The following is a 24,635-nucleotide window of genomic DNA, read 5'->3' as shown; positions in this document are numbered from 1 at the left end:
GAGAAATTAGCTGAGCGAGTTACTGGACAAGGAAGAGAATCATTGGCCTGAGGACGATGTTATCCTCCGCATGGGGAGAGCTCTCACTGAGCCCTCAGGCAGCTCACTCTCCCAAAGCACACAACGCAGTGGCATCCTACCTGCCATCTACCCAGCGGGCTATGACACTATCGATCGGCAGTGGACGAAAAAGATTTGGAATCCAGGAGGGCTGGCCGACTTGGAGTCAGAGAAACTCACAGATGAGCCTTTCCCCCCTAATCTTGCACTCCTCCGCCAGAAGAGAGGGGAGCTGGTGCTGCGCCAGGTGTTAAAGATCGAGGAGGAGCAGATGACACGTGTCTCAAGCCATACAAGAACAGACTTCTTTACAAGACTAGGATGTGCGCCAAAAACATGCTGAGGGACACCTTGCAGAACTACATAGTGTATCAGGAGGACGAAGCTGCCAGAATGAAGACAGGTTTAGGGTACGATTCAGAGGAGGAGCTGCACTACTCCAAGTGATCGGAGGAGGAGCTAGAGGAAATTCCCTCCTTAGCAAAGACCATTCATTCTGAGAATGGGAGGGGCCATGGCCAAGGCAGACATGCTTCATCCCATGGAAGTTACATAGACAAGCATCAGAGTTATCTGGTTAAGAAGAGGGGAAAGGTGGAAATGGGAGGATGGGCTCCTGAAGCAATGCTGTCTCCAGTGGAGGAACCACGTGACAAGTATATGGATCCCATGGATGAGCTCCAGTGCCTAGTTGAAACAATATCAGATTACCTGGCTGAAAAATATTAGGAAATAAGCAGGTATGGGTCCAAGTCATCCATATCAAGGTTATTTTCTCAGGGCAGTGTAAGTATAGAATCTACTGGAGAGGACCCAAGGACCCCTAGAGATGTCAAGGAGGAGACCCAGACAGAGGCTTCACCTAAACCAGGAATATCTGGAGTGAAAAATGCAATGAGTTCATTACTCAGTTCCTTCACTGACAAGGTTAGCTCAGCCCCAAGCAGCCCAGATCAGGTTCTGCAGAAACTAAAGAAGTATCACCTGCACCATCTTCTCAATCTGGTATATCCACACTGTTTTCTTTCATTCCAAAATCCACCAGCCCTGCTCCTGTATCTGTTGTATCTCCTACAGTTCACCCCAGCAGAACATTTCCTTCAATTTACCTTCCCAGTCTGATGCCAAGACACAAGTCCACAATCAAGATACACCAGTCATTAGAACAGAGATTCTAAATAGTACAAGTGATAAAGTTCAGGACTCTGCAACGATGCCACAAACACCAGCAGTCACTTTCGCTTTTGAGAAAATTTGTTTTGGGAAACTTTTTTCAGGTGAAGAGGGAGTGAACTCCACAGAGGGAGAAGTGGCTCAAGAGAGGACTCTCAAAATCTTGCAAACTGGGATGAGAAATGTATCCAACTAGGTGAACAGTCAAGGGCTGTGATAGGAGACAGAATCCTTGATAATTCAAGAAATACACCCCAGAATAAACAATGTGTTAATGCACAAGGAAAAGTTGTACATGGGAGACATGACTGACTGCCTCTCAGCAATATGTGCCTACAGTGGGTGGGAAGCCCATTAGCCAACTAGAACCAGTGATGAGTTCAGGGTTCTTTATCCCTTTCAATAAATATTTCAGCTCATTAATTGCACCAGTTAACCCTGTTTTCTCGCAGGGCCCTCCCTGTTGCAATGTATCCTGTATTTGAGTCAGAACCAGATATTAGCTTAGATAACCCTATGGAGGAGCCATCTTTAGGCAGTAAGCTAAAATGTCTGTTTCTTTCCTCTGATGCTGTCTCTTCCCAACAGCCTTCATACCCAGAAAGAGGAATGTTCTTTGGAATCATGAAATTTGGTTCTGGTGAGGATGTCCATGCCTCCAAACCCCCAGAAAATCCCAGTCAACAACAGGCCCAGCATCACCAATTGACTCCAGATCCACATCAGTAGCATATGCAGCAACATCAGAGACCACCTCCAATGCCTCTTGGGCATGCTCCTCCTCAACCTGAACCTCAAGATTTTTTAACAGGACTTCTTAGATTTGGCTCTGCGGGTGACTTATCTGGGAACCCACCACCATAGCAAGTTCCCCCAAACAGTCAACCCCCTGATCCAGTAATCCTCAACAGTTCCCTTGCAACCTCCCACACAAGTGCAAGTCCTCATTCTCAGCCGGGGGGTATTCTCTCAGGGTTTCTGAGGTTTTCATCTGCAGAAAGCCTATCACTTAGGTGTACAACCTCCCCAGGCCCAACAGCAAGGTGCTTTTCCAAGCAATCATCCAAGTCAGCAACAAGCACCAAACCCATCTCATCAAGCACCCCCTCAACAAGGAGGCATTTTCTCTGGGTTGTTTAAATTGTGTTCTGCTAATGTTTTGAGCAACCAAACAACTCGTAATCAGCAGAACTTCAACCAACAGAATATGCCAGGAACAAACCGTGGTCCACTGAGAAACCAGCCTTTTCTAGACAACATCCAGGCTTTTCTAGATAACATACAGTTCCAGAACCTGCTCAACAAGGTGGTCTCCTTTCTGGAATTTTTGAATTTGCTTCTGCAAGCAAAGTATCTACAGTCGTGGCCAAACGTTAAGAATGACACAAATATTAATTTTCACAAAGTCTGCTGCCTCAGTTTGTATGATGGCAATTTGCATAAACTCCAGAATGTTATGAAGAGTGATCAGATGAATTGCAATTAATTGCAAAGTCCCTATTTGCCATGCAAATGAACTGAATCCCCCGCAAAACATTCCACTGCATTTCAGCCCTGCCACAAAAGGACCAGTGGACATGTCAGGGATTCTCTCGTTAACACAGGTGTGAGTGTTGACAAGGACAAGGCTGGAGATCACTCTGTCATGCTAATTGAGTTCGAATAACAGACTGTAAGCTTCAAAAGGAGGGTGGTGCTTGGAATCATTGTTCTTCCTCTGTCAGCCATGGTTACCTGCAATAAACACGTGCCATCATCATTGCTTTGCACAAAAAGGGCTTCACAGGCAAGAATATTGCTGCCAGTAAGATTACACCTAAATCAACCATTTATCGGAATATCAAGAACTTCAAGGAGAGCGGTTCAATTGTTGTGAAGAAGGCTTCAGGGCATCCAAGAAAGTCCAGCAAGTGCCAGGACCGTCTCCTAAAGTTGATTCAGCTGCGGGATCGGGGCACCACCAGTACAGAGCTTGCTCAGGAATGGCAGCAGGCAGGTGTGAGTGCATCTGCACGCACAGTGAGGCAAAGACTTTTGGAGGATGGCCTGGTGTCAAGAAGAGCAGCAAAGAAGCCACTTCTCTCCAGGAAAAACATCAGGGACTGACTGATATTCTGCAAAAGGTACAGGGATTGGACTGCTGAGGACTGGGGTCAAGTCATTTTCTCTGATGAATCCCCTTTCCGATTGTTTGGGGCATCCGGAAAAAAAGCTTGTCCAGAGAAGACAAAGTGAGCGCAACCATCAGTCCTGTTTCATGCTAACAGTGAAGCATCCTGAGACCATTCATGTGTGGGGTTGCTTCTCAGCCAAGGGAGTGGGCTCACTCCCAATTTTGCCTAAGAACACAGCCATGAAATAAAGAATGGTACCAACACATCCTCTGAGAGCAACTTCTCTCAACCATCCAGGAACAGTTTGGTGATGAACAATGCCTTTTACAGCATGATGGAGCACCTTGCCATAAGGCAAAAGTGATAACTAATTGGCTCGGGGAACAAAACATTGATATTTTGGGTCCATGGCCAGGAAACTCCCCAGACCTTAATCCCATTGAGAACTTGTGGTCAATCCTCAAGAGGCGGGTGGACAAACAAAAATCCACAAATTCTGACAAACTCCAAGTATTGATTATGCAAGAATGGGCTGCCATCAGTCAGCATGTGGCCCAGAAATTAATTGACAGCATGCCAGGGCGGATTACAGAGGTCTTGAAAAAGAAGGGTCAACACTGCAAATATTGACACTCTGCATCAACTTCATGTAATTGTCAGTAAAAGCCTTTGACACTTAGGAAATGCTTGTAATTATACTTCAGTATTCCATAGTAACATCTGACAAAAATATCTAAAAGCACTGTGTTACGGTGCGTGAATGAAGACCCAAAAGCGAATTAACTTAAACAGAGCTTCTTTAATTACCAAACATAGGTAGGCTCAGACGGACCGGCAGATTCCGACAGGACAAGACAAGGTTACAGCAAACATGACGACAGTCTGGTTCAGGCATGAAACACAACAAACAAGAATCCGACAAGGACAGGAGCAGAAACAGAGAGAGATATAGGGACCTAATCAGAGGGAAAAAGGGAACAGGTGGGAAAAGGGGTGACGAGGTGGTTAGGAGGAGACAAGGCACAGCTGGGGGAAAGAGGGGGAGAAAAGGTAACCTAACAACGACCAGCAGAGGGAGACAGGGTGAAGGGAAAGGACAGAGACAAGACACAACATGACAGTACATGACAGTACCCCCCCACTCACCGAGCGCCTCCTGGCGCACTCGAGGAGGAAACCTGGCGGCAACGGAGGAAATCCTCGATCAGCGCACGGTCCAGCACGTCCCGAGAGGGAACCCAACTCCTCTCCTCAGGACCGTACCCCTCCCAATCTACGAGGTACTGGTGACCACGGCCCCGAGGACGCATGTCCAAAATTCTACGGACCCTGTAGATGGGTGCGCCCTCGACAAGGATGGGGGGGGGGGGGGGGAAGACGAGCGGGGGCGCGAAGGACGGGCTTGATGCAGGAGACATGGAAGACCGGGTGGACGCGACGAAGGTATCGCGGAAGAAGAAGTCGAACTGCGACAGGATTAATGACCCGAGAAATACGGAACGGACCAATGAACCGCGGGGTCAACTTGCGAGAAGCCGTCTTAAGGGGAAGGTTCTGAGTGGAGAGCCAAACTCTCTGACCGCGACAATATCTAGGACTCTTAGTTCTACGCTTATTAGCAGCCCTCACAGTCTGCGTCCTATAACGGCAAAGTGCAGACCTGACCCTCTTCCAGGTGCGCTCGCAACGTTGGACAAAAGCCTGAGCGGAGGGGACGCTGGACTCGGCGAACTGAGATGAGAACAGCGGAGGCTGGTACCCGAGGCTACTCTGAAAAGGAGATAGCCCGGTCGCAGACGAAGGAAGCGAGTTGTGGGCGTATTCTGCCCAGGGGAGCTGTTCTGACCAAGACGCAGGGTTGCGAAAAGAAAGACTGCGTAAGATGCGACCAATAGTCTGATTGGCCCGTTCTGCTTGACCGTTAGACTGGGGGTGAAAGCCGGAAGAGAGACTGACGGAAGCCCCAATCAAACGGCAAAACTCCCTCCAAAATTGAGACGTGAATTGCGGACCTCTGTCCGAAACGACGTCTGACGGAAGGCCATGAATTCTGAAAACATTCTCGATGATGATTTGTGCCGTCTCTTTAGCAGAAGGAAGCTTAGCAAGGGGAATGAAATGAGCCGCCTTAGAGAACCTATCGACAACCGTAAGAATGACAGTCTTCCCCGCTGACGAAGGCAGTCCGGTGACAAAATCTAAGGCGATGTGAGACCACGGTCGAGAGGGAATAGGAAGCGGCCTGAGACGGCCGGCAGGAGGAGAGTTACCGGACTTAGTCTGCGCGCAGACCGAACAAGCAGCCACGAAACGACGCGTGTCATGCTCCCGGGTGGGCCACCAAAAACGCTGGCGAATGGAAGCAAGCGTACCCCGAACGCCAGGGTGGCCGGCTAACTTGGCAGAGTGAGCCCACTGAAGAACGGCCAGACGAGTAGGAACGGGAACGAAAAGAAGGTTCCTAGGACAAGCGCGCGGCGACGGAGTGTGAGTGAGCGCTTGCTTTACCTGCCTCTCAATTCCCCAGACAGTCAACCCGACAACACGCCCCTCACGGAGAATCCCCTCGGGGTCAGTGGAGGCTACTGAAGAACTGAAGAGACGAGACAAAGCATCAGGCTTGGTGTTCTTAGAGCCCGGACGATAAGAAATCACGAACTCGAAACGAGCGAAAAACAGCGCCCAACGCGCCTGACGCGCATTAAGTCGTTTGGCAGAACGGATGTACTCAAGGTTCCTATGGTCAGTCCAAACGACAAAAGGAACGGTCGCCCCCTCCAACCACTGTCGCCATTCGCCTAGGGCTAACCGGATGGCGAGCAGTTCGCGGTTACCCACATCATAGTTACGTTCCGACGGCGACAGGCGATGAGAAAAATACGCGCATGGGTGGACCTTGTCGTCAGAGAGGGAGCGCTGAGAAAGAATGGCTCCCACGCCCACCTCTGACGCGTCAACCTCGACAACGAACTGTCTAGAGACGTCAGGTGTAACAAGGATAGGAGCGGATGTAAAACGATTCTTGAGGAGATCAAAAGCTCCCTGGGCGGAAACGGACCACTTAAAGCACGTCTTGACAGAAGTAAGGGCTGTGAGAGGAGCTGCCACCTGACCGAAATTACGGATGAAACGACGATAGAAGTTCGCGAAGCCGAGAAAGCGCTGCAGCTCGACGCGTGACTTAGGGACGGGCCAATCAATGACAGCTTGGACCTTAGCGGGATCCATCTTAATGCCTTCAGCGGAAATAACAGAACCGAGAAATGTGACGGAGGAGGCATGAAAAGTGCACTTCTCAGCCTTCACAAAAAGACAATTCTCTAAAAGGCGCTGGAGGACACGTCGAACGTGCTGAACATGAATCTGGAGTGACGGTGAAAAAATCAGGATATCGTCAAGGTAAACGAAAACAAAGATGTTCAGCATGTCTCTCAGGACATCATTGACTAATGCCTGAAAGACAGCTGGAGCGTTAGCGAGGCCGAAAGGAAGAACCCGGTATTCAAAGTGCCCTAACGGAGTGTTAAACGCCGTCTTCCACTCGTCCCCCTCCCTGATGCGCACGAGATGGTAAGCGTTACGAAGGTCCAACTTAGTGAAAAACCTGGCTCCCTGCAGGATCTCGAAGGCTGAAGACATAAGAGGAAGCGGATAACGATTCTTCACTGTTATGTCATTCAGCCCTCGATAATCTATGCAGGGGCGCAGAGACCCGTCCTTCTTCTTGACAAAAAAAACCCCCGCTCCGGCGGGAGAGGAGGAGGGGACTATGGTACCGGCGTCAAGAGCTACAGACAAATAATCTTCGAGAGCCTTACGTTCGGGAGCCGACAGAGAGTATAGTCTACCCCGGGGGGGGGTGGTTCCCGGAAGGAGATCAATACTACAATCATACGACCGGTGTGGAGGAAGAGAGGTGGCCCTGGACCGACTGAACACCGTGCGCAGATCGTGATATTCCTCCGGCACCCCTGTCAAATCACCAGGCTCCTCCTGTGAAGAAGAGACAGAGGAAACAGGAGGGATAGCAGACATTAAACATTTCACATGACAAGAGACGTTCCAGGAGAGGATAGAATTACTAGACCAATTAATGGAAGGATTATGACAAACTAGCCAGGGATGGCCCAAAACAACAGGTGTAAAAGGTGAACGAAAAATTAAAAAAGAAATGGTTTCACTATGATTACCAGAAACAGTGAGGGTTAAAGGTAGCGTCTCACGCTGAATCCTGGGGAGAGGACTACCATCCAGGGCGAACAAGGCCGTGGGCTCCTTTAACTGTCTGAGAGGAATGTCATGTTCCCGAGCCCAGGTCTCGTCCATAAAACAGCCCTCCGCCCCAGAGTCTATTAAGGCACTGCAGGAAGCTGACGAACCGGTCCAGCGTAGATGGACCGACAAGGTAGTGCAGGATCTTGAAGGAGAGACAGGAGTAGTAGCGCTCACCAGTAGCCCTCCGCTTACTGATGAGCTCTGGCCTTTTACTGGACATGAAGTGACAAAATGACCAGCGGAACCGCAATAGAGACAGAGGCGGTTGGTGATTCTCCGTTCCCTCTCCTTAGTCGAGATGCGGATACCTCCCAGCTGCATGGGCTCAGCACCCGAGCCGGCAGAGGAAGATGGTAGAGGAGAGGGGAGGAGAGGAGAGCGGAGAGGGGGGCAACGGAGAACGCGAGCTCCTTTCCACGAGCTCGGTGACGAAGATCAACCCGTCGCTCAATGCGAATAGCGAGTTCAATCAAGGAATCCACGCTGGAAGGAACCTCCCGGGAGAGAATCTCATCCTTTACCTCTGCGCGGAGACCCTCCAGAAAACGAGCGAGCAAAGCCGGCTCGTTCCAGCCACTGGAGGCAGCAAGAGTGCGAAACTCAATAGAGTAGTCTGTTATGGATCGATTACCTTGACATAGGGAAGACAGGGCCCTGGAAGCCTCCTCCCCAAAAACAGATCGATCAAAAACCCGTATCATCTCCTCCTTAAAGTCCTGATACTGGTTAGTACACTCAGCCCTTGCCTCCCAGATTGCCGTGCCCCACTCACGAGCCCGTCCAATAAGGAGAGATATGACGTAGGCGACACGAGCAGTGCTCCTGGAGAAAGTGTAGGGCTGGAGAGAAAACACAATATCACACTGGGTGAGGAACGAGCGGCATTCAGTGGGCTCCCCAGAGTAACACGGCGGGTTATTGATTCTGGGCTCCGGAGATTCGAAAGCCCTGGAAGTGGCCGGTGGATCGAGGCGGAGATGGTGAACCTGTTCTGTGAGGTTGGAGACTTGGGTGGCCAGGGTCTCAACGGCATGTCGAGCAGCAGACAATTCCTGCTCGTGTCTGCCTAGCATCGCTCCCTGGATCCCGACGGCTGAGTGGAGAGGATCCGAAGTCGCTGGGTCCATTCTTGGTCGGATTCTTCTGTTACGGTGCGTGAATGAGGACCCAAAAGCGAATTAACTTAAACAGAGCTTCTTTAATTACCAAACATAGGTAGGCTCAGACGGACCGGCAGATTCCGACAGGACAAGACAAGGTTACAGCAAACATGACGACAGTCTGGTTCAGGCATGAAACACAACAAACAAGAATCCGACAAGGACAGGAGCAGAAACAGAGAGAGATATAGGGACCTAATCAGAGGGAAAAAGGGAACAGGTGGGAAAAGGGGTGACGAGGTGGTTAGGAGGAGACAAGGCACAGCTGGGGGAAAGAGGGGGAGAAAAGGTAACCTAACAACGACCAGCAGAGGGAGACAGGGTGAAGGGAAAGGACAGAGACAAGACACAACATGACAGTACATGACACACTGAGGCAGCAGACTTTGAAAATTATTATTTTGTGTCATTCTCAAAACACTTTGCCACGACTGTACCGTACCAATCAGTCCCTAATCCCTCAGACACTTTCTGCAACTCCTCTCAATCCCCCTAGCCAGCAGTACCCAAACATGCAGGATTTGCAGTTGCAAAGACAAAATCAACCAACTCAACAGCCTAGTCAACAGGTGCAAAGTCAAAATCAACTAACTAGCAGCCTTGTCAATCCAGAGTTCTGCTCTCTGGGCTATTTAAAAAAATATTTCACAGACAATGTGCCTCAGCCAAGAAAGGCAGCAACATGTAACCTCACCACCATGTGTAACCTCACCACCACGTGTAACCTCACCACCACGTGTAACCTCACCACCACGTGTAACCTCACCACCACGTGTAACCTCACCTCACGCATTCTAATCGAATGATTGAACAGAAACAGTACTGGACTGAAGAAGAGGGTGCATTGAACTTGACCACCAAAAGGAATAAAGCTAAGTTTGGCAAATGGAACTCCTTTGATAATAGCAGCTGTTATAGTCTTAATAGCATTTCATATCATGGGGATACTATGAGGAGAATCTATCTTATTCAGCTAATTGGCAATATAGTGATCAGACTGTTACTCAGGTACCTAGACTTTCACGACAAGCCATCATGTCTCAGCAAGCTGCTCCACCAACACAGCCCACAGTCCTAACCATTTCCATGAGCTCACTCAATAAACCTGCCTCTTCCCTACAGCCACAAGCTCAGCACAGCACACCACAGATAAACCAGCTGGAAAAAACTGCTGAAAAACAAGCTGAACCACCACAGGGGGGATTTATGAGCTTTTTCAAGTCTGCCTTACTGATTGAGGAGCTGATGCCAGAGCCCATTAAACCCTCAGAGGCTTTGTCATAACAAGATGGGACTGGTTGCACTGCTAGCTTACCTGGGATCACAGACCCACATAAACAGGAAGACTAGAATATTCTGTGTCCATTTGGGTCAATAGGCAGTTTCTTTAGTGCAGAGCCTCCTCCATCACAGCAACTGCAACTAAAAACCTGTAGTTAGAAATTAGCCAAACAGACTCACAAAACAAGGTTCTCAGTTGACACCATGCATACCTTCACTTCAGAAACAACAAACAATGGATGGTTCTGGGCAAAGTGGGGTCCAACAGCCAGCTCTTGGTCAGCAATCAGGTAAAAGCATGTCACAAGTATTTCCTCCTAATACAATCACTGGCCCCACCCCGGGCCGATCACAGACTATTCCACCAACCGAACAAACCAAATAGGAACCACCCCCAAAACCATCAGGCAGACTGTTTGGCTTTATGGGAGAAATTGGAGACATGGTCTCTGGAACACCACAACCACCAACAACTGTCACCACGAGCATTTCGCTACACTCGCATTAACATCTGCTAACCATGTGTATGTGACAAATAACATTTGATTTGATTTGACTATTAAAGAGGGAAACTCCTGGTATTGGATTATTGTCCGTGTTTGGTGGGTCTAGTCCACAGCAGGCCTCAACCCAAACTGGGTCCTCATCACAAGCACCTCCCCCAAAACCACCTGGTAAAAGTTTATTCTCAATGTTCAGTGGACCAAGTCCACTACAGGCAACATCTCAATCTGGGTCCACCTCTCAGGTGCCTCAACCAGAGGCTAACTCGATTATTGGAAGACTCCTTTCTGGTTCAACTGCCAATGAAAGCCCAGCAAAATTATTGTTTTCCATGTTTGGTGGCCCCAGTGCCCCACATCCTTCAGCAGCAGCTCTGTCAGTTTCAGGGTCCTCCGTTCCAGGATCTACAGTGCCTAAAGAACCACACACGGAAGTGTATTTTCCATGTTAAGTGGCCCTTTGTCACCCCCACAAGCTAGCTTTGATGAATCGGCAACCACAGTACCTACTTCTGAGTGTGCCACTACCCAAAAGGAATCCATCCCAGAGTGTGCACCTCAGGAACCTGCCACAACTAAAGAACCAGAAGCCCTTAAAGAGCCACCACCTACAGACTCTCCTCAAACTGCAGGTTCTATGCTGGGAGGGTTGTTTGTAGGATCTAGTCCCCAGCCCACTGCAACTACTCCTCAAACAGACCCAAGCTACTGGATTTCTTTCCATGTTTGGAGGGTCTACTCCCCAGCCTGGCACAGCTCCCCCTCAAACTGCAGGTTCTAGGTTTGGGGGTTTGTTGGGAGGGTCTAGTCCCCTACCAGCTACAACTACTCCTCAAACGGCACCAACAATGCCCGCAGAGAAGAAAATAGCAACAGTTATACCTGACACCACCCCAGCTGATAGCAGTGCCAAAATAAAAGACCCGGGAGGCAGACAGTTACGTTGCACAAAGATTCACAATTGAGTCACCTGGACAACCTGACGCCAAAACTCAACCTCGAGTCAAATTCCCTCAAACCTGATCCTAAGGCTGTTGAAGTAGCCCAAGGCCAAGGCATTGAAAAACCTCCTGCTTCAGTTGTCAACTGTCAATCAAAAGAAGCTGATATCCCGACAGCATCAGGGCAACCTGCTAAAACAGAACAGCCCTCAAAAGCAGAACTACCTCCAACGAAGGATCAGTCCAGTTCGTCTGGAAAACAAAAGGCTGTGAAAGGAGCAGTAATACATGAGAAGCACAGGGTAATTTTGTGGGAGAGCCTGAAAGTAAGGAAATTGACTAAATCAGGCCCACCAGTGGTAAGTGGCCAGAAGATTACCCCAGCCGACCAGTTGCCTAAGACTAAAGAGCCAGCCCTCATGTCCCTGTTTGGTGGTTTTATTTCAGGAACTGATGACGCTGGAAAGTCTTTTGGATCCATGTTTTGATCTACACCAACAATTCCCCAAGCCCTTCCCATAATTCCTCATGCAGAAGCAGGTGGTGGTGTGTTCTCAGGATTCAAAACAATATCTGCAGGCCTGTTTCAGGAGGACAAGATAAGTGTAGCAAAGCAAGAACCATCCACTCCCTCTGAGGTTTCTGGGGGGCTGCCTAACCTCCCAAACTACAAGCTCCCCCAGTTGTTACCACTCAGCCTAAAACTAATGATAAGCCAATCAAGGAGACAAGCGATCAAAGTTCGGTAGGTCCCCCTGGTGACTTAGCCAAACCCCAGATTTTCATCTCCACACCTGAGGTAGATCCTTCAGCATCCCTTTCCCAAAAGGAGAAGGAAAGCCTTGTAGAACCACCCCTCTCTGCAGATCCCACCTCTGGAATGCATCTGGACGACCAGTTCAAGAAGGACCTATTGAGTGCTAAAAGGCCAGTAGAGGCATACACCCTTTATAATGCATTGATATTTTGGGGAGCGTAACCAGGGTCCAGCTCCGCAATCCAACCCACTGAGTACTGTGTTCTGTCTCTTTCCTTTTAACCGTGTTTGTTTTAAGCAGTTGTGCTACTGTGTTGGTGGTTGATTGGGAAGTGTTTTATACCTGTTGTGATATTGACAATAAGCTAAATATTTCTTACTCTTAAACTCCTAGTGTAAGATTAATTCAAGTTGTACATACATTGCAATTATAATTCTAAGAATATATATATAACCTTACAGAATTCCCTGTTGCCATTCAGTTTGATCAAGTTAGAGATTTCAATCACTCATGGTCTCCCAGAAATAGTAATACAAGAAAACCAGTACAGACAAACATTTATTGGGATAGTCTGGTACATTAAAATTCATTTCAGGCAATTGGTGTATTCATTCTAATTTGCCAACAGGTAGTTATTTTCTCTGTGAGGTTGGATGTCTTTTTAAAATGTTGTACAATTCAGTAGAAACTAAAGAATAATGTCTATATCTAATTAATGAACCTAGTTTTTCTTCATCACAACAATGATTATTCTAATATTAAGTCTCTTCCCTCACCACTCCAGTCCGGTAGAAAGTAGTCGCTTTGGGTCCTCTGGGAACCTGAGCCAGACCAGCTCCCAGATTAGTGAGACAGGCCAGGAGAGTGCTCCAGGCTCAGGGCTGGAAGAGTCCTTACACTCCTATCACAGTACCGGCTTCCACCCCTCCATCAATGTCCAGCAACCTACCAATGGACACATCCCCAGCAATGTTTTGGGGAAGAAGTTGGGCAGACCCTGCCTGGATGTGGGGAAAAGCTTAAATGGCTCGTTGAAGAAATTAGACCACTCAGTAGAGAAAAGATCCAACAAACATTTGCAAAGGTGAGTCATTTATAAGAGAAAGAAAGAGTTGTGAATTTTGAACCTCCACTGAATAGTACAAGTACATTCTTGGTGATTCTCTCACTTGATCTCTCAATCCACACATCTCAGTTTACACGACAATGAGTCTCCCTTTCCCTTCTCTCCATACAGAATACACTGGTTGAAGGCCATCAACAAAGTCAGGGATCAGCTTCAGGAGGTAGGTTTTTTTCCCATGTTAATCTTATGTCCCCTTTCCTCTCATATATTACCTTCTAATCATCTTGCCCACTCTACACATTCACAACCACACGTTTATTATCCTGCTCCCCATTTGTATTTTTTCCCCATCTGCTTGGTTGAGCTTCACCTCTGGTAGTTCGAAATCGGCAATCTAAATTGCTTATTCCAAGTATTCATCAAGATGCGATTACTTATGTGTATGTTTGCTGGTTGAGTGTGAATATCAAACAGCGGTTCACTGTTCTTGTTCTTTGAGTTAGATGTGACCCTAGTGGCTCTGCGCTTCAGAGGTGGAAAATTATCATTGATGGATTGTTAACTCAGAAATGAATCACTCTCACATACACCACAAAGGACCTCTCAATTGCAGCCTCTCCTCTTCTCGTGCTACCTCAGATCTGAGTGTTGAGGATCAGCGTGGCAGATGTGTTGTTGCTTACCCTTACCACCTGGGGGTGGCCCGTCAGGACGTCCAGGATCCAGTTGCAGAGGGAGGTGTTTAGTCCCAGGGTCCTTAGCTTAGTGATGAGCTTTGTGGGCATTATGGTTTTGAACGCTGAGCTCTAGTCAATGAACAGCATTCTCACATAGGTGTTCCTTTTGTCCAGGTGGGAAAGGACAGTGTGTAGCGTGATTGATATTACGTCATCTGTTGGGGCGGTATGCGAATTGGAGTGGGTCTAGGGTTTCCAGCATGTTGGTCTTGATGTGAGCCATGACCAGCCTTTCAAAGCACTTCATGGCTACCGACGTGAGTGCTATGCGGCGGTAATCATTTAGGCAGGTTACCTTAGTTTTCTTTGTCACAGGGACTATGGTGGTCTGTTTGAAACATATATAGGTATTACAGACTCGGTTAGGGAGAGATGGAAAATGTCAGTGAAGACGCTTGCCAGTTTGTCTGTGCATGCTTTGAGTACACGTCCTGTTAATCCGTCTGGCCCGCGGCTTTGTGAATGTTCACCTGTTTAAAGGTCTTGCTTACATCGGCTACGGAGAGCGTGATCATACAGTTGTCCGGAACAGCTGGTGCTCTCATGCATGCTTCAGTGTTGCTTTCCTCAAAACGAGCATAACGGGCATTTAGCTCGTCTTTTAGGCTCACGTCACTGGGCAGCTTGCGGCTGGGTTTCCCTTTGTAGTCTAATATTGTTCAAGCCTTCCATCAGACGAGCGTCAGAGCCGGTGTAGTATGATTCAATCTTAGTCCCATATTTACGCTTTGCCTGTTTGATTGTTTGTCTGAGGGCATAGCGGGATTTCTTATAAGCATCCGGCTTGGTGTCTAGCTCCTTTAGCTCGGTGTGGATGTTGGCTGTAATCCATGGTTTCCGGTTGGGACCTGTATGTATGGTCACTGTTGGGACGACGTCGTCGATGCACTTATTGATGAAGCCAGTGACTGAGGTGCAGTACTAGTTGTTTATCTACCTTGTCTGCTAAATTACCTAAATGTAAAAATAAACAATTGCAAAGCACACATGGTATTTTTATTGGCCATGTTTTGGGGGCAGAGCTCATTAGAATAATACCCATCATGCATTAAGTTTTTATTTTACATTTAACATTTTGGTCATTTAGCAGACACTCTTATCTCACCATAGTGCCATCAGACTTCTGATACCAAGGCAGGGTGAAAGTTGGTCACAAAATTGTGAACTGCTATAAAAAAATTGTGTATACAATGATTTTGTATTTTGATAATACAAATGTCAGGTTTCGAAAGTATCTTCTTACAAAATACATTGGATTGTAGAGCAGACCAGTGAAATACAAAATACTAAAAGGTTATTGAAATGCGTATTTTAAATTCAGAAATACTTCCCATCTCTGACTCATTCTCCCTCTGTAGCCACTTCACTAATGGAGTGGTGAATTGCGCCTAGGAGAGAGACTGAACAACTAAATGGGAGAGTGAGGGAAAGATGCAGGAATATAGGTTACAAGTGTGCAGGAATATAGGGAACAAGTGTGATGGGAATAAAGAAGTACAGCTTCAATGTTTATCACATTGTTATTTTGTGCATTTTGCCGAGCAAATTTAGGCCTTGCTTTATCCTGTGATGCTCACTTTGGGGAGTATAAGGATAGTGAAAATGTTTTGCACATACAGATTTTTTTAAATAAATTGTACTAAATAATTGGATGGGCTGGGATATTTGCAGAAAAGTGCTGTGAGAAACCATGCTGATTTTACATTGTAGACTCGGCGCTTACTACACAAGTGCATTTGATTGAGTTAAGAGGGCGGAAAAACCTGAATCTCCAAACTGAATACATCAAAAAAGGAATGACATCTCTGTCAACCTCAATTTATCCTGATTCTCTGTGATGTAGATGGCTAGGTGGAGCTGCCTTAAAGCTGCAATATGTAACTTTTTGGGTGACTTGACCAAATTCACATAGAAATGTGAGTTATAGTTCTGCCTTTCTTATTGAAAGCAAGTCTTAAGAAGTGGAAGATCTGTTCTATGTGCACTATTTCTATGCTCCCCGGTCTTAGGTTGTGTTGTTGCGCCTTACTTTTGGTGTTGTATACCAGCTTCAAATAGTTGAAAAATACTATATTTGTGGTTATGGAAAATATATTTCACAGCAGTGTAGATTGTTCAATGATTCTCAACACTACTTGCTTATTTTGTCACATGAACTGAAATTAGGCAAACTATTTTAATTTTAGCCACCAGGAAATGACAGAGCGATTTCTTGCATAGTGGACCTTTTTTAAGTAGTTATACCGGAGCTCCAAGGCATGCGTCGAAATCGTTAAGCAGTTTACTTCGAAACAGTGTGCCGATGCCTGTATCAGAAGCACGTGATCAATGACGTCCGAAGTTTCATTTCGTCAAACAATCACCTGATTGGTTTGGTATTGGTTACGGTATAAGACAAAAAGGCTACTCCGCGCATGCGCTACACCGTGTGGGACGTCATCTATAATAATTTGGCTGCTTTTAAATTATTTTGACCAGCATGTGCCACTAGTGTACACTGTGTGGATCAAAGCTGTGAGTAATGAACCTATTTCTGATACAATTGACTGGAAAGCATCAATGCTTCTGGATGCTTTGTTTCTCCATCACTACCTTTTTAAGGTTTAAACTGCAAAAGAATGGTCAGATATCGTCAGTCTATCTGTTGTTCAGAGACTGTTCATATCAGACCTGGGTTCAAATACTATTGCAGGTATTTCAATTACTTTTCAATAAATTTCAAAACAAGTATTCAGAACCTTTATTTGAAATTAAAACAAGTAGTTGAATATGGGAATGTATTTGGAAATGCATGCATTTAACCCAGGAATTTGAAATAAGTACTTTCAAATGCAATTTGCTTGATTTAATAACAATTCAAATACTTAGATTCTCCTGTACTTCTGTATATCTTTTAGGTAGTAGTTCTGAAAGTAGTGCTCACAACCCCCAGAAAATAGCGTACTATGTCAAATATGTGCACCACGTCATTGCACTCTCTCGCTCTGAAGTGTGTGCATCTTGCTAGCTGTCACTCAAATGGCAAGGGGCTGAAGATCGTTGGCTAGAACTCTAATTGCTAGGGGGCTGGCCCACATGGAGGGAAATGTAGGGAACATGGCGCAGCACAGCTTCCAGAAAAACAGTTGTTTTCAAACTAGGGATTTTGTAGCTAACTGAGGTAACACAGTAATTATGTTCATAGATTATGCATGTATGAACTACACATTGACACATTCAGCCCACAACAGGAGGTTTAAGAAAGATTTTGTAGTCGCCAAAGTTCTGGAGCATGTCTTGAAATAAAAGTACTTGTTTTGGGCTGTGTATTTGGAAATACTCAAATACACATTATTATAATTTTTTTAAATACTAAAATACACATGTATTTGAACCCAGGTCTGGTTCATATACAGTATGAGGAATGTGTAGAAGACTAGAAGGACTGGTTTCAGCTGTAGCACAGAATGTTGTTTGTAGTCATGCACTCCATTAAACCAATTGATCCGCGGTTAGAAACCAGTGCTGGTCGTAATGAACAGGTTACAGTTATAGTAGTGCGGTGTCTTGCGATGCATTCCATTAATTAAGCCATACAGCCTGGTTATGAGGAAGGGGTTGAGACGCAAAGAAAGTTGGCTGAGACGCAAAGAAAGTTCAAGGAGAGGGGCTACAAAAACTATCAGATTATTATTGCCATTGAGAAAATTCAAAACAAACCGAGACATTACCTTTTTCAAGATCAGTCTCGCAAAAATACGCATTCTTGTGTTCTAACTACCTGCTATTCAAAGCGTTCTGAACAAATGAAGGGAATCGTTCACTAACATTGGCACATTCTAAAATCCGATGATAGTCTCGGTAATGTGTTTTCGAACCTTCCCTTGGTCGTATTCTCGCGGGGCAGAAATCTCAGAGATCAGTTGGTACACTCTGATTTACCACCCCAAGATATTCCTGAACAACGTCTATTTGCGCCCCTACTGGATGGAAATGACAAGTGCTCAAGTGGCTGTACAAGTGGCTGTGCTCAATGCAATGGCACTTATAAATGTAGATCCTTCAAACACCCACAAACAGGGAAATTGATCCCAATCAAAGGTGTTATTACGTGCTCCACTAAGGCAGTTATTTATCTCATAACTTGTCCTTGTGGTAAAAATGATGTGGGTAAAACAAAGCGCAAATTAAAAGTACGTATCTCAGAGCATCGTAGCACCATTAGGTGTAAAAACTTGACTTACCCAGTTGCGGCCCACTTTTTGGAGGCAGGCCACTCGATTTCGTCTCTGAGTTATATTGGCATCGAACATGTCACCCTCCCTAGGAGAGGGGGTGACCTTGATCATTTATTGTTAAAACGAGAGGCTGCCTGGATCTTTAACTTAAACACCCTTGCTCCCTTCGGTCTCAACATAGACTTTGATCTGAAGCCATTCTTGTGATTTTTGTTACTTTGCCATTGTAATTGTTTGTAAGCTTGTGTAGTCTAAAATTAATCTACGATCGTATGCTATCCATTTGTTGTTTGTATGCTGTTCTTTGTATGCCATTTTAATATTTGAGAATTAACCAATGATATTAGGCCACTCTTGGCCATGATTATCTGTGTCTTTTGACACTATATTGATGAGTCATTCCACAGTGTTTATGATTATACCCTGATGAAGACAGCTTGGCTGTCGAAACATTGGTAATTCCATTTTTGCATCTGAGCTCCTAGAGTGTGCGGCTCTCTTTTATTTTCAAGTTTTCTGCTCCGCTAGCCAGCACCTCGCCTAAGTAGGTGTGCGTTTCTTTTTCTTCTAGATTATGAGGAAGGGGTTGGAATGGTGCTGTTTCCATTATACTGATTGCTATAGGGCCGGTATAAGGGTCAAATGGAAAGAGAGTGAGGACAGCAGGATGGTACAGATAGAGGTGGAGAGAGAGGGGGGATATGGAGAGAGGGAGACAGAGCTGGCATTTTCACAGCTTCAGATTAGCTTTGTACTGGAATACATCGCCAGAGGACAGAGAGAAAGGGGACGGAACGAGAGAGGGAATGCACGAAGAGCGGGAGGGAGGGGTACTTAACTGGGACTGAACTGTCATGTGAGCCTAGATTCCTCGCGCTTGCCCTTCCTGGGTTTGTACATCTGGAATGAGAGAGTCAACACTTCTCCTGCGTCTGTCAATCTGGGTGAAGACGAGCAGTCCAATGTGCTTTGAATGTAGCTCATGGAATTATAAGCACCTGGGGATATTTAACAAAAGGGGGAAAAATGACTTTTAAGATTTGGCGCTTGTCTTCTATTGAGTGGTTTTCCACATGGAGTCAACGGTCCCCACTAAGTGACTTCTCTCGCCTTCAAAGATTCTTACAGTATACTATTACCTTTTTCTGCCTTCATGAGGTAAGGTTTATTGAATTTTATGCATCATTAGAAATGGTATTATTGCATAAAGTTTGCATTTAAAATTGCGCTACATAAACTTAAGAGAATGTTTGCTCTCGACTACTCTGACTTTTATTCATGAAATGTATGGCTAATAGAAAAATGTTTCCATAACAATGAGTAATATTGTGCGGATTTATGTGTATTAAATTATCTGGTTTTTAAAATACTTTTTTCTTTGTATTTGAGTATTTTCAAATACACAGTCCAAAACAAGTACTTTTATTTTAGTATAGAATGGTTATTTGTAAAAACCAAATAGTCTACCAAATTGCATTTGAGAGTATTTTCAAATAATTATTTAAAATTGAATTGTCAAATACTTATTGATAATTATATTTTCAAATAACTGGGTTAAATGCATGAGAGTGTATCTGAGTATTTTAAAATACTTTGCAAGTGTTTTTCCAAATTCATAAAATAATTAAACTACTTGTCTTTTCAAATGAAATATATCTGTACTTTCTTCGAATTTATACTGAAAAAAATATTAACGCAACATGCAACAATTTCGTAGATTGACACTTCATAGAAGGAAATCAGTCAATTTAAATTAATTAATTAGGCCTTAATCTATGGATTTCCCATGACTGGGCAGGGGTGCAGCCATGGGTGGGCCTGGGAGGTCATAGGTCCACCCACTGAAGGGCTTTAATTACAGAAATAAGATAAATACGCTTTTTGTGCTTATAGAAGATTTCTGGGATCTTTTATTTCAGCTCATGAAAAATGAGACCAACACTTTACATGTTGCATTTATATTTGTGTTCAGTATATGTGAAAGTAATGTAGATATTTGAACAAGTATTTGAACCCAGGTTTGACATTGTGATATAGTCCAATATAATTCTGAAAATGTCAACGTTGCTCCTGTTGCATGAATAGGAATAGAATGAGCGGCCAATTGATCAGTTGAACACGAGCAAACCAAGCCAGACTTTTTTTCTAGGCCACAGAACATGAAGGAAAGAGAGAAAAGACATTGCTCTGGGGCACTCCAGTGACTCAGTCAGAGTTACCCAGACATACCAGCCGGCTCCCCCTCTCCATGGTCTGGACAGCTTACTGCTGAGGCTGAGCCGCTGGCCATTCAGATTATATGGGCTACTGGCTGCATACATTAAATGGGCCAGGAGTTGTCTTCAGGAGCCCAGCTAAGAACTGCTGTGAAAGTGATTTTAGATAAACAATGTATATTTTACCTGGGAATGTCTGTTCATTTTGTCCCTGTTTATTTCCAGATTGTCATAGTTGGGGCAGCAGGTAGCCTAGTGGTTAGAGCATTGGACTAGTAACCAAAAGGTTGCATGTTCAAATCTCCAAGCTGACAAGGCACAAATCTGTCGTTCTGCCTCTGAACAAGGCAGTTAACCCACTGTTCCTAGGCCGTCATTGAAAAGAAGAATTTGTTCTTAACTGACTTGCCTAGTTAAATAAAGGTACAAATAAAAAGATAGTTAATGGATTATTTTTAAAAAATGCAATTTAAATGGAAAGTCCATGTCCACCATGAGGATATCTGATTCCTAACAGTCTTTTAAACCTATCCTGTACTTATATTGCTAATAACATTATTGGCTTGATATGTGATTCCTGACAGTCCTGGGCAGCTTTTATAAATGTGCATCACTAACAACAGCACCGTTGGTCTGGCAGCTAGCTGTCTTAGTGCTATTCATGATAATGCCTTCCCGTCAACTGTGCTCTTATCATGCTAATGCACACCTCCAGTACTTGAGTGGTATTGGACAGAGGTTAAACTTCTGGTGGAGGAGAGGGTTACGAATGTTTCCCACCAGGGAGTCCTGTGCGCAAGCTGGAGATGGACTTTAACACCTCTCATGCTTTTACATTTTCTTAGTTGTTCCGTCTTAACAGCCATAGAATTACTCCCCTATCAATTCAGATGGGAGCAAAGTCATTATTGCAGTACTTTTATGTTATAATGTGTTACATTTGAAACTTTTATGTCTATTATAGTACTAGGGCTATAGAATAAATACATTTGCTTTCAAGGTTGGCAAGGAAACATTGACCTTGTTTGCCCCAGCCAAGGTGAATTTGTCTGATCATTTGGGCTGGTTTCTACTCTGACTATACATTTCTATTAAGTTCGAAACATAACGTGATATAGAAATTCTATCCACATCCATCACTGTTTATTACAAACTTTAGGCCATCTGCCATAACAAATGCCAATGCTCTATCTATCCGCTGTTTCACAGTCACAGTGGAGCCAATGTCTCCCTGAATCCATTTGAGTGAGTAACAACAGACAGAGGCAGTCGTGGAATTTCAATGAATTCCAATGATGGCTGGCATCTCTTGTTGTAGAGTAATCAACATTAGCTGCGCTCAACACAAGACCCTCTCTACATTACGAGTAAATATATTCCCCTTGGTACGGTCGATTACTTTTAACATGCTGCTGCTCCACAAGGGTGCTGTAATGCAAATGTCACGACTCACCACAGATCTCTTCAACTAACAGAAAATAGACTGATAGAGTCAATCACTTTGTTAGTGACTGAATGTATTAAAGGTCCAATGCAACCATTATTATCTCAATATCAAATCATGTCTGGCTAACGATTCACTACCTTACTGTGATTGTTTTCAATTAAATGGCCAACAATAAACAAAAATTGCTTCTTAGCAAAGAGCAATTTCTCAATCAAGAATTTTGCTAGCATTGTCTGGGAAAGGTCTGAGTGGGGAGGGGAAAACTGAAAACTAGCTGTTATTGGCAGAGAGGTTTGGAACTCTCTTATCAGTCTAACTAATTTACTGCATGGTAATGTTACCATGGAAAGGCCTAAAGCTCCATCCCACCAAAACGGACAGAGTTTTCAGGTGGTCTTTTCAAACAGCTCATAGACTAAAAGGGCATTATCATAATCTTTACAATTTCACAGCATTATTCCAACCTCATAGTGTGGAAATATATATAAAACACCGAAAAATCATGTTTTTGACTGCACTTGCCCTTCTTATTGGTCATTTTCATGTTTGGTATGTACAGTGGGGCAAAAAAGTATTTAGTCAGCCACCAATTGTGCAAGATCTCCCACTTAAAAAGATGAGAGAGGCCTGTAATTTTCATCATAGGTACACTTCAACTATGACAGACAAAATGCGGGGGAAAAATCCAGAAAATCACATTGTAGGATTTTTTATGAATTTATTTGCAAATTATGCTGGAAAATAAGTATTTGGTCAAAAACAAAAGTTTATCTCAATACTTTGTTATATGCCCTTTGTTAGCAATGACAGAGGTCAAACGTTTTCTGTAAGTCTTCACAAGGTTTTCACACACTGTTGCTGGTATTTTGGCCCATTCCTCCATGCAGATCTTCTCTAGAGCAGTGATGTTTTGGGGCTGTTGCTGGGCAACACAAACTTTCAACTCCCTCCAAAGATTTTCTATGGGGTTGAGATCTGGAGACTGGCTAGGCCACTCCAGGACCTTGAAATGCTTCTTACGAAGCCCCGGGCGGTGTGTTTGGGATCATTGTCATGCTGAAAGACCCAGCCACGTTTCATCTTCATTGCCCTTGCTGATGGAAGGAGGTTTTCACTCAAATTCTCACGATACATGGCCCCATTCATTCTTTCCTTTACACGGATCAGTCGTCCTGGTCCCTTTGCAGAAAAACAGCCCCAAAGCATGATGTTTCCACCCCCATGCTTCACAGTAGGTATGGTGTTCTTTGGATGCAACTCAGCATTATTTGTCCTCCAAACACGACGAGTTGAGTTTTTACCAAAAAGTTATAGTTTGGTTTCATCTGACCATATGACATTCTCGCAATCTTCTTCTGGATCATCCAAATACTCTCTAGCAAACTTCAGACCGGCCTGGACATGTACTGGCTTAAGCAGGGGGACACGTCTGGCACTGCAGGATTTGAGTCCCTGGCGGCGTAGTATGTTACTGATGGTAGGCTTTGTTACTTTGGTCCCAGCTCTCTGCAGGTCATTCACTAGGTCCCCCCGTGTGGTTCTGGGATTTTTGCTCATCGTTCTTGTGATCATTTTGACCCCACGGGTTGAGATCTTGTGTGGAGCCCCAGATCGAGGGAGATTATCAGTGGTCTTGTTTGTCTTCCATTTCCTAATAATTGCTCCCACAGTTGATTTCTTCAAACCAAGCTGCTTGCTTACCTATTGCAGATTCAGTCTTCCCAGCCTGGTGCAGATCTACAATTTTGTTTCTGGTGTCCTTTGACAGCTCTTTGGTCTTGGCCATAGTGGAGTTTGGAGTGTGACTGTTTGAGGTTGTGGACAGGTGTCTTTTATACTGATAACAAGTTCAAACAGGTGCCCTTAATACAGGTAACGAGTGGAGGACAGAGGAGCCTCTTAAAGAAGAAGTTACAGGTCTGTGAGAGCCAGAAATCTTGCTTGTTTGTAGGTGACGAAATACTTGTTTTCCACTATAATTTGCAAATAAATTCATAAAAAATCCTACAATGTGATTTTTCTGGATTTTTTTTCTAATTTTGTCTGTCATAGTTGAAGTGTACCTATGATGTACCTCTCTCATCTTTTTAAGTGGGAGAACTTGCACAATTGTTGGCTGACTAAATACTTTTTTGCCCCACTGTATCTAGTTATATGCATCAGAAACGCCAGTCCAGTTAGACCTTGGTGAAAACTGCCTGAAAAGCTGATGGGGAAAAAGTTCAGCTAACGCTGTGCTCTGTCTGAAACAGACTTCTCGGTCTGGGCAAATGGCCACAGAAGCACACAGAAAGATGGTGGTTAAACTGACCAGTCTGTCTGTCACTCTGTCTGACGCAGAGACAACAGCACAGGGAGGAAAATTGTGCAGCACTGATTCCCCTCCGCGGGTTGTTGCTTAACAGCATAATGCTACATAGCAAGTGCATAGGGTTGGGCTGCTCCTGCCTGAGCCGTCTTCCAACACCCAGGATCAGTGGGGATAAGAGGCAGATTAATAGGTTAAGACCAGCAAATAATCCTTGAGTGTTAGTTGGCTGTTGCATAAGTGCTTACTAACTTATTGTCTCACTACAGTGTAGGTAAAATCATGGATTTCCATGTACAGGTACAGTGCCTTGCGAAAGTATTCGGCCCCCTTGAACTTTGCGACATTTTGCCACATTTCAGGCTTCAAACATAAAGAT

General features: G+C 44.9%; 1 protein-coding gene and 1 pseudogene across 4 annotated transcripts in view; both read left to right on the top strand.

Moving 5' to 3' along the window:
* LOC110509879 (protein unc-13 homolog B) overlaps nt 1-24,635 on the top strand; it is a 127,660-nt gene that overhangs the window by 48,193 nt on the left and 54,832 nt on the right. For all 4 annotated transcript variants that reach the window (XR_016493279.1, XM_021591060.3, XM_021591059.3 and 1 more), the window contains exons 9-10: nt 13,050-13,349; nt 13,503-13,551. Coding sequence is in view for 3 of the 4 variants with exons in the window: in XM_021591060.3 (XP_021446735.3) it covers nt 13,050-13,349; nt 13,503-13,551 (349 nt within the window). In the remaining variant the exon portion in view is untranslated. The remainder of the gene's footprint in view (nt 1-13,049; nt 13,350-13,502; nt 13,552-24,635) is intronic.
* On the top strand, nt 1,750-2,610 carry LOC149970389 (uncharacterized; annotated as a pseudogene).

The sequence above is a fragment of the Oncorhynchus mykiss genome, chromosome 29 (genome assembly GCF_057628025.1).
Source record: "Oncorhynchus mykiss isolate SJ-2025 chromosome 29, ASM5762802v1, whole genome shotgun sequence".
Classification (NCBI taxonomy): domain Eukaryota; kingdom Metazoa; phylum Chordata; class Actinopteri; order Salmoniformes; family Salmonidae; genus Oncorhynchus; species Oncorhynchus mykiss.
This window is presented reverse-complemented; position numbering and strand designations above follow the sequence as displayed.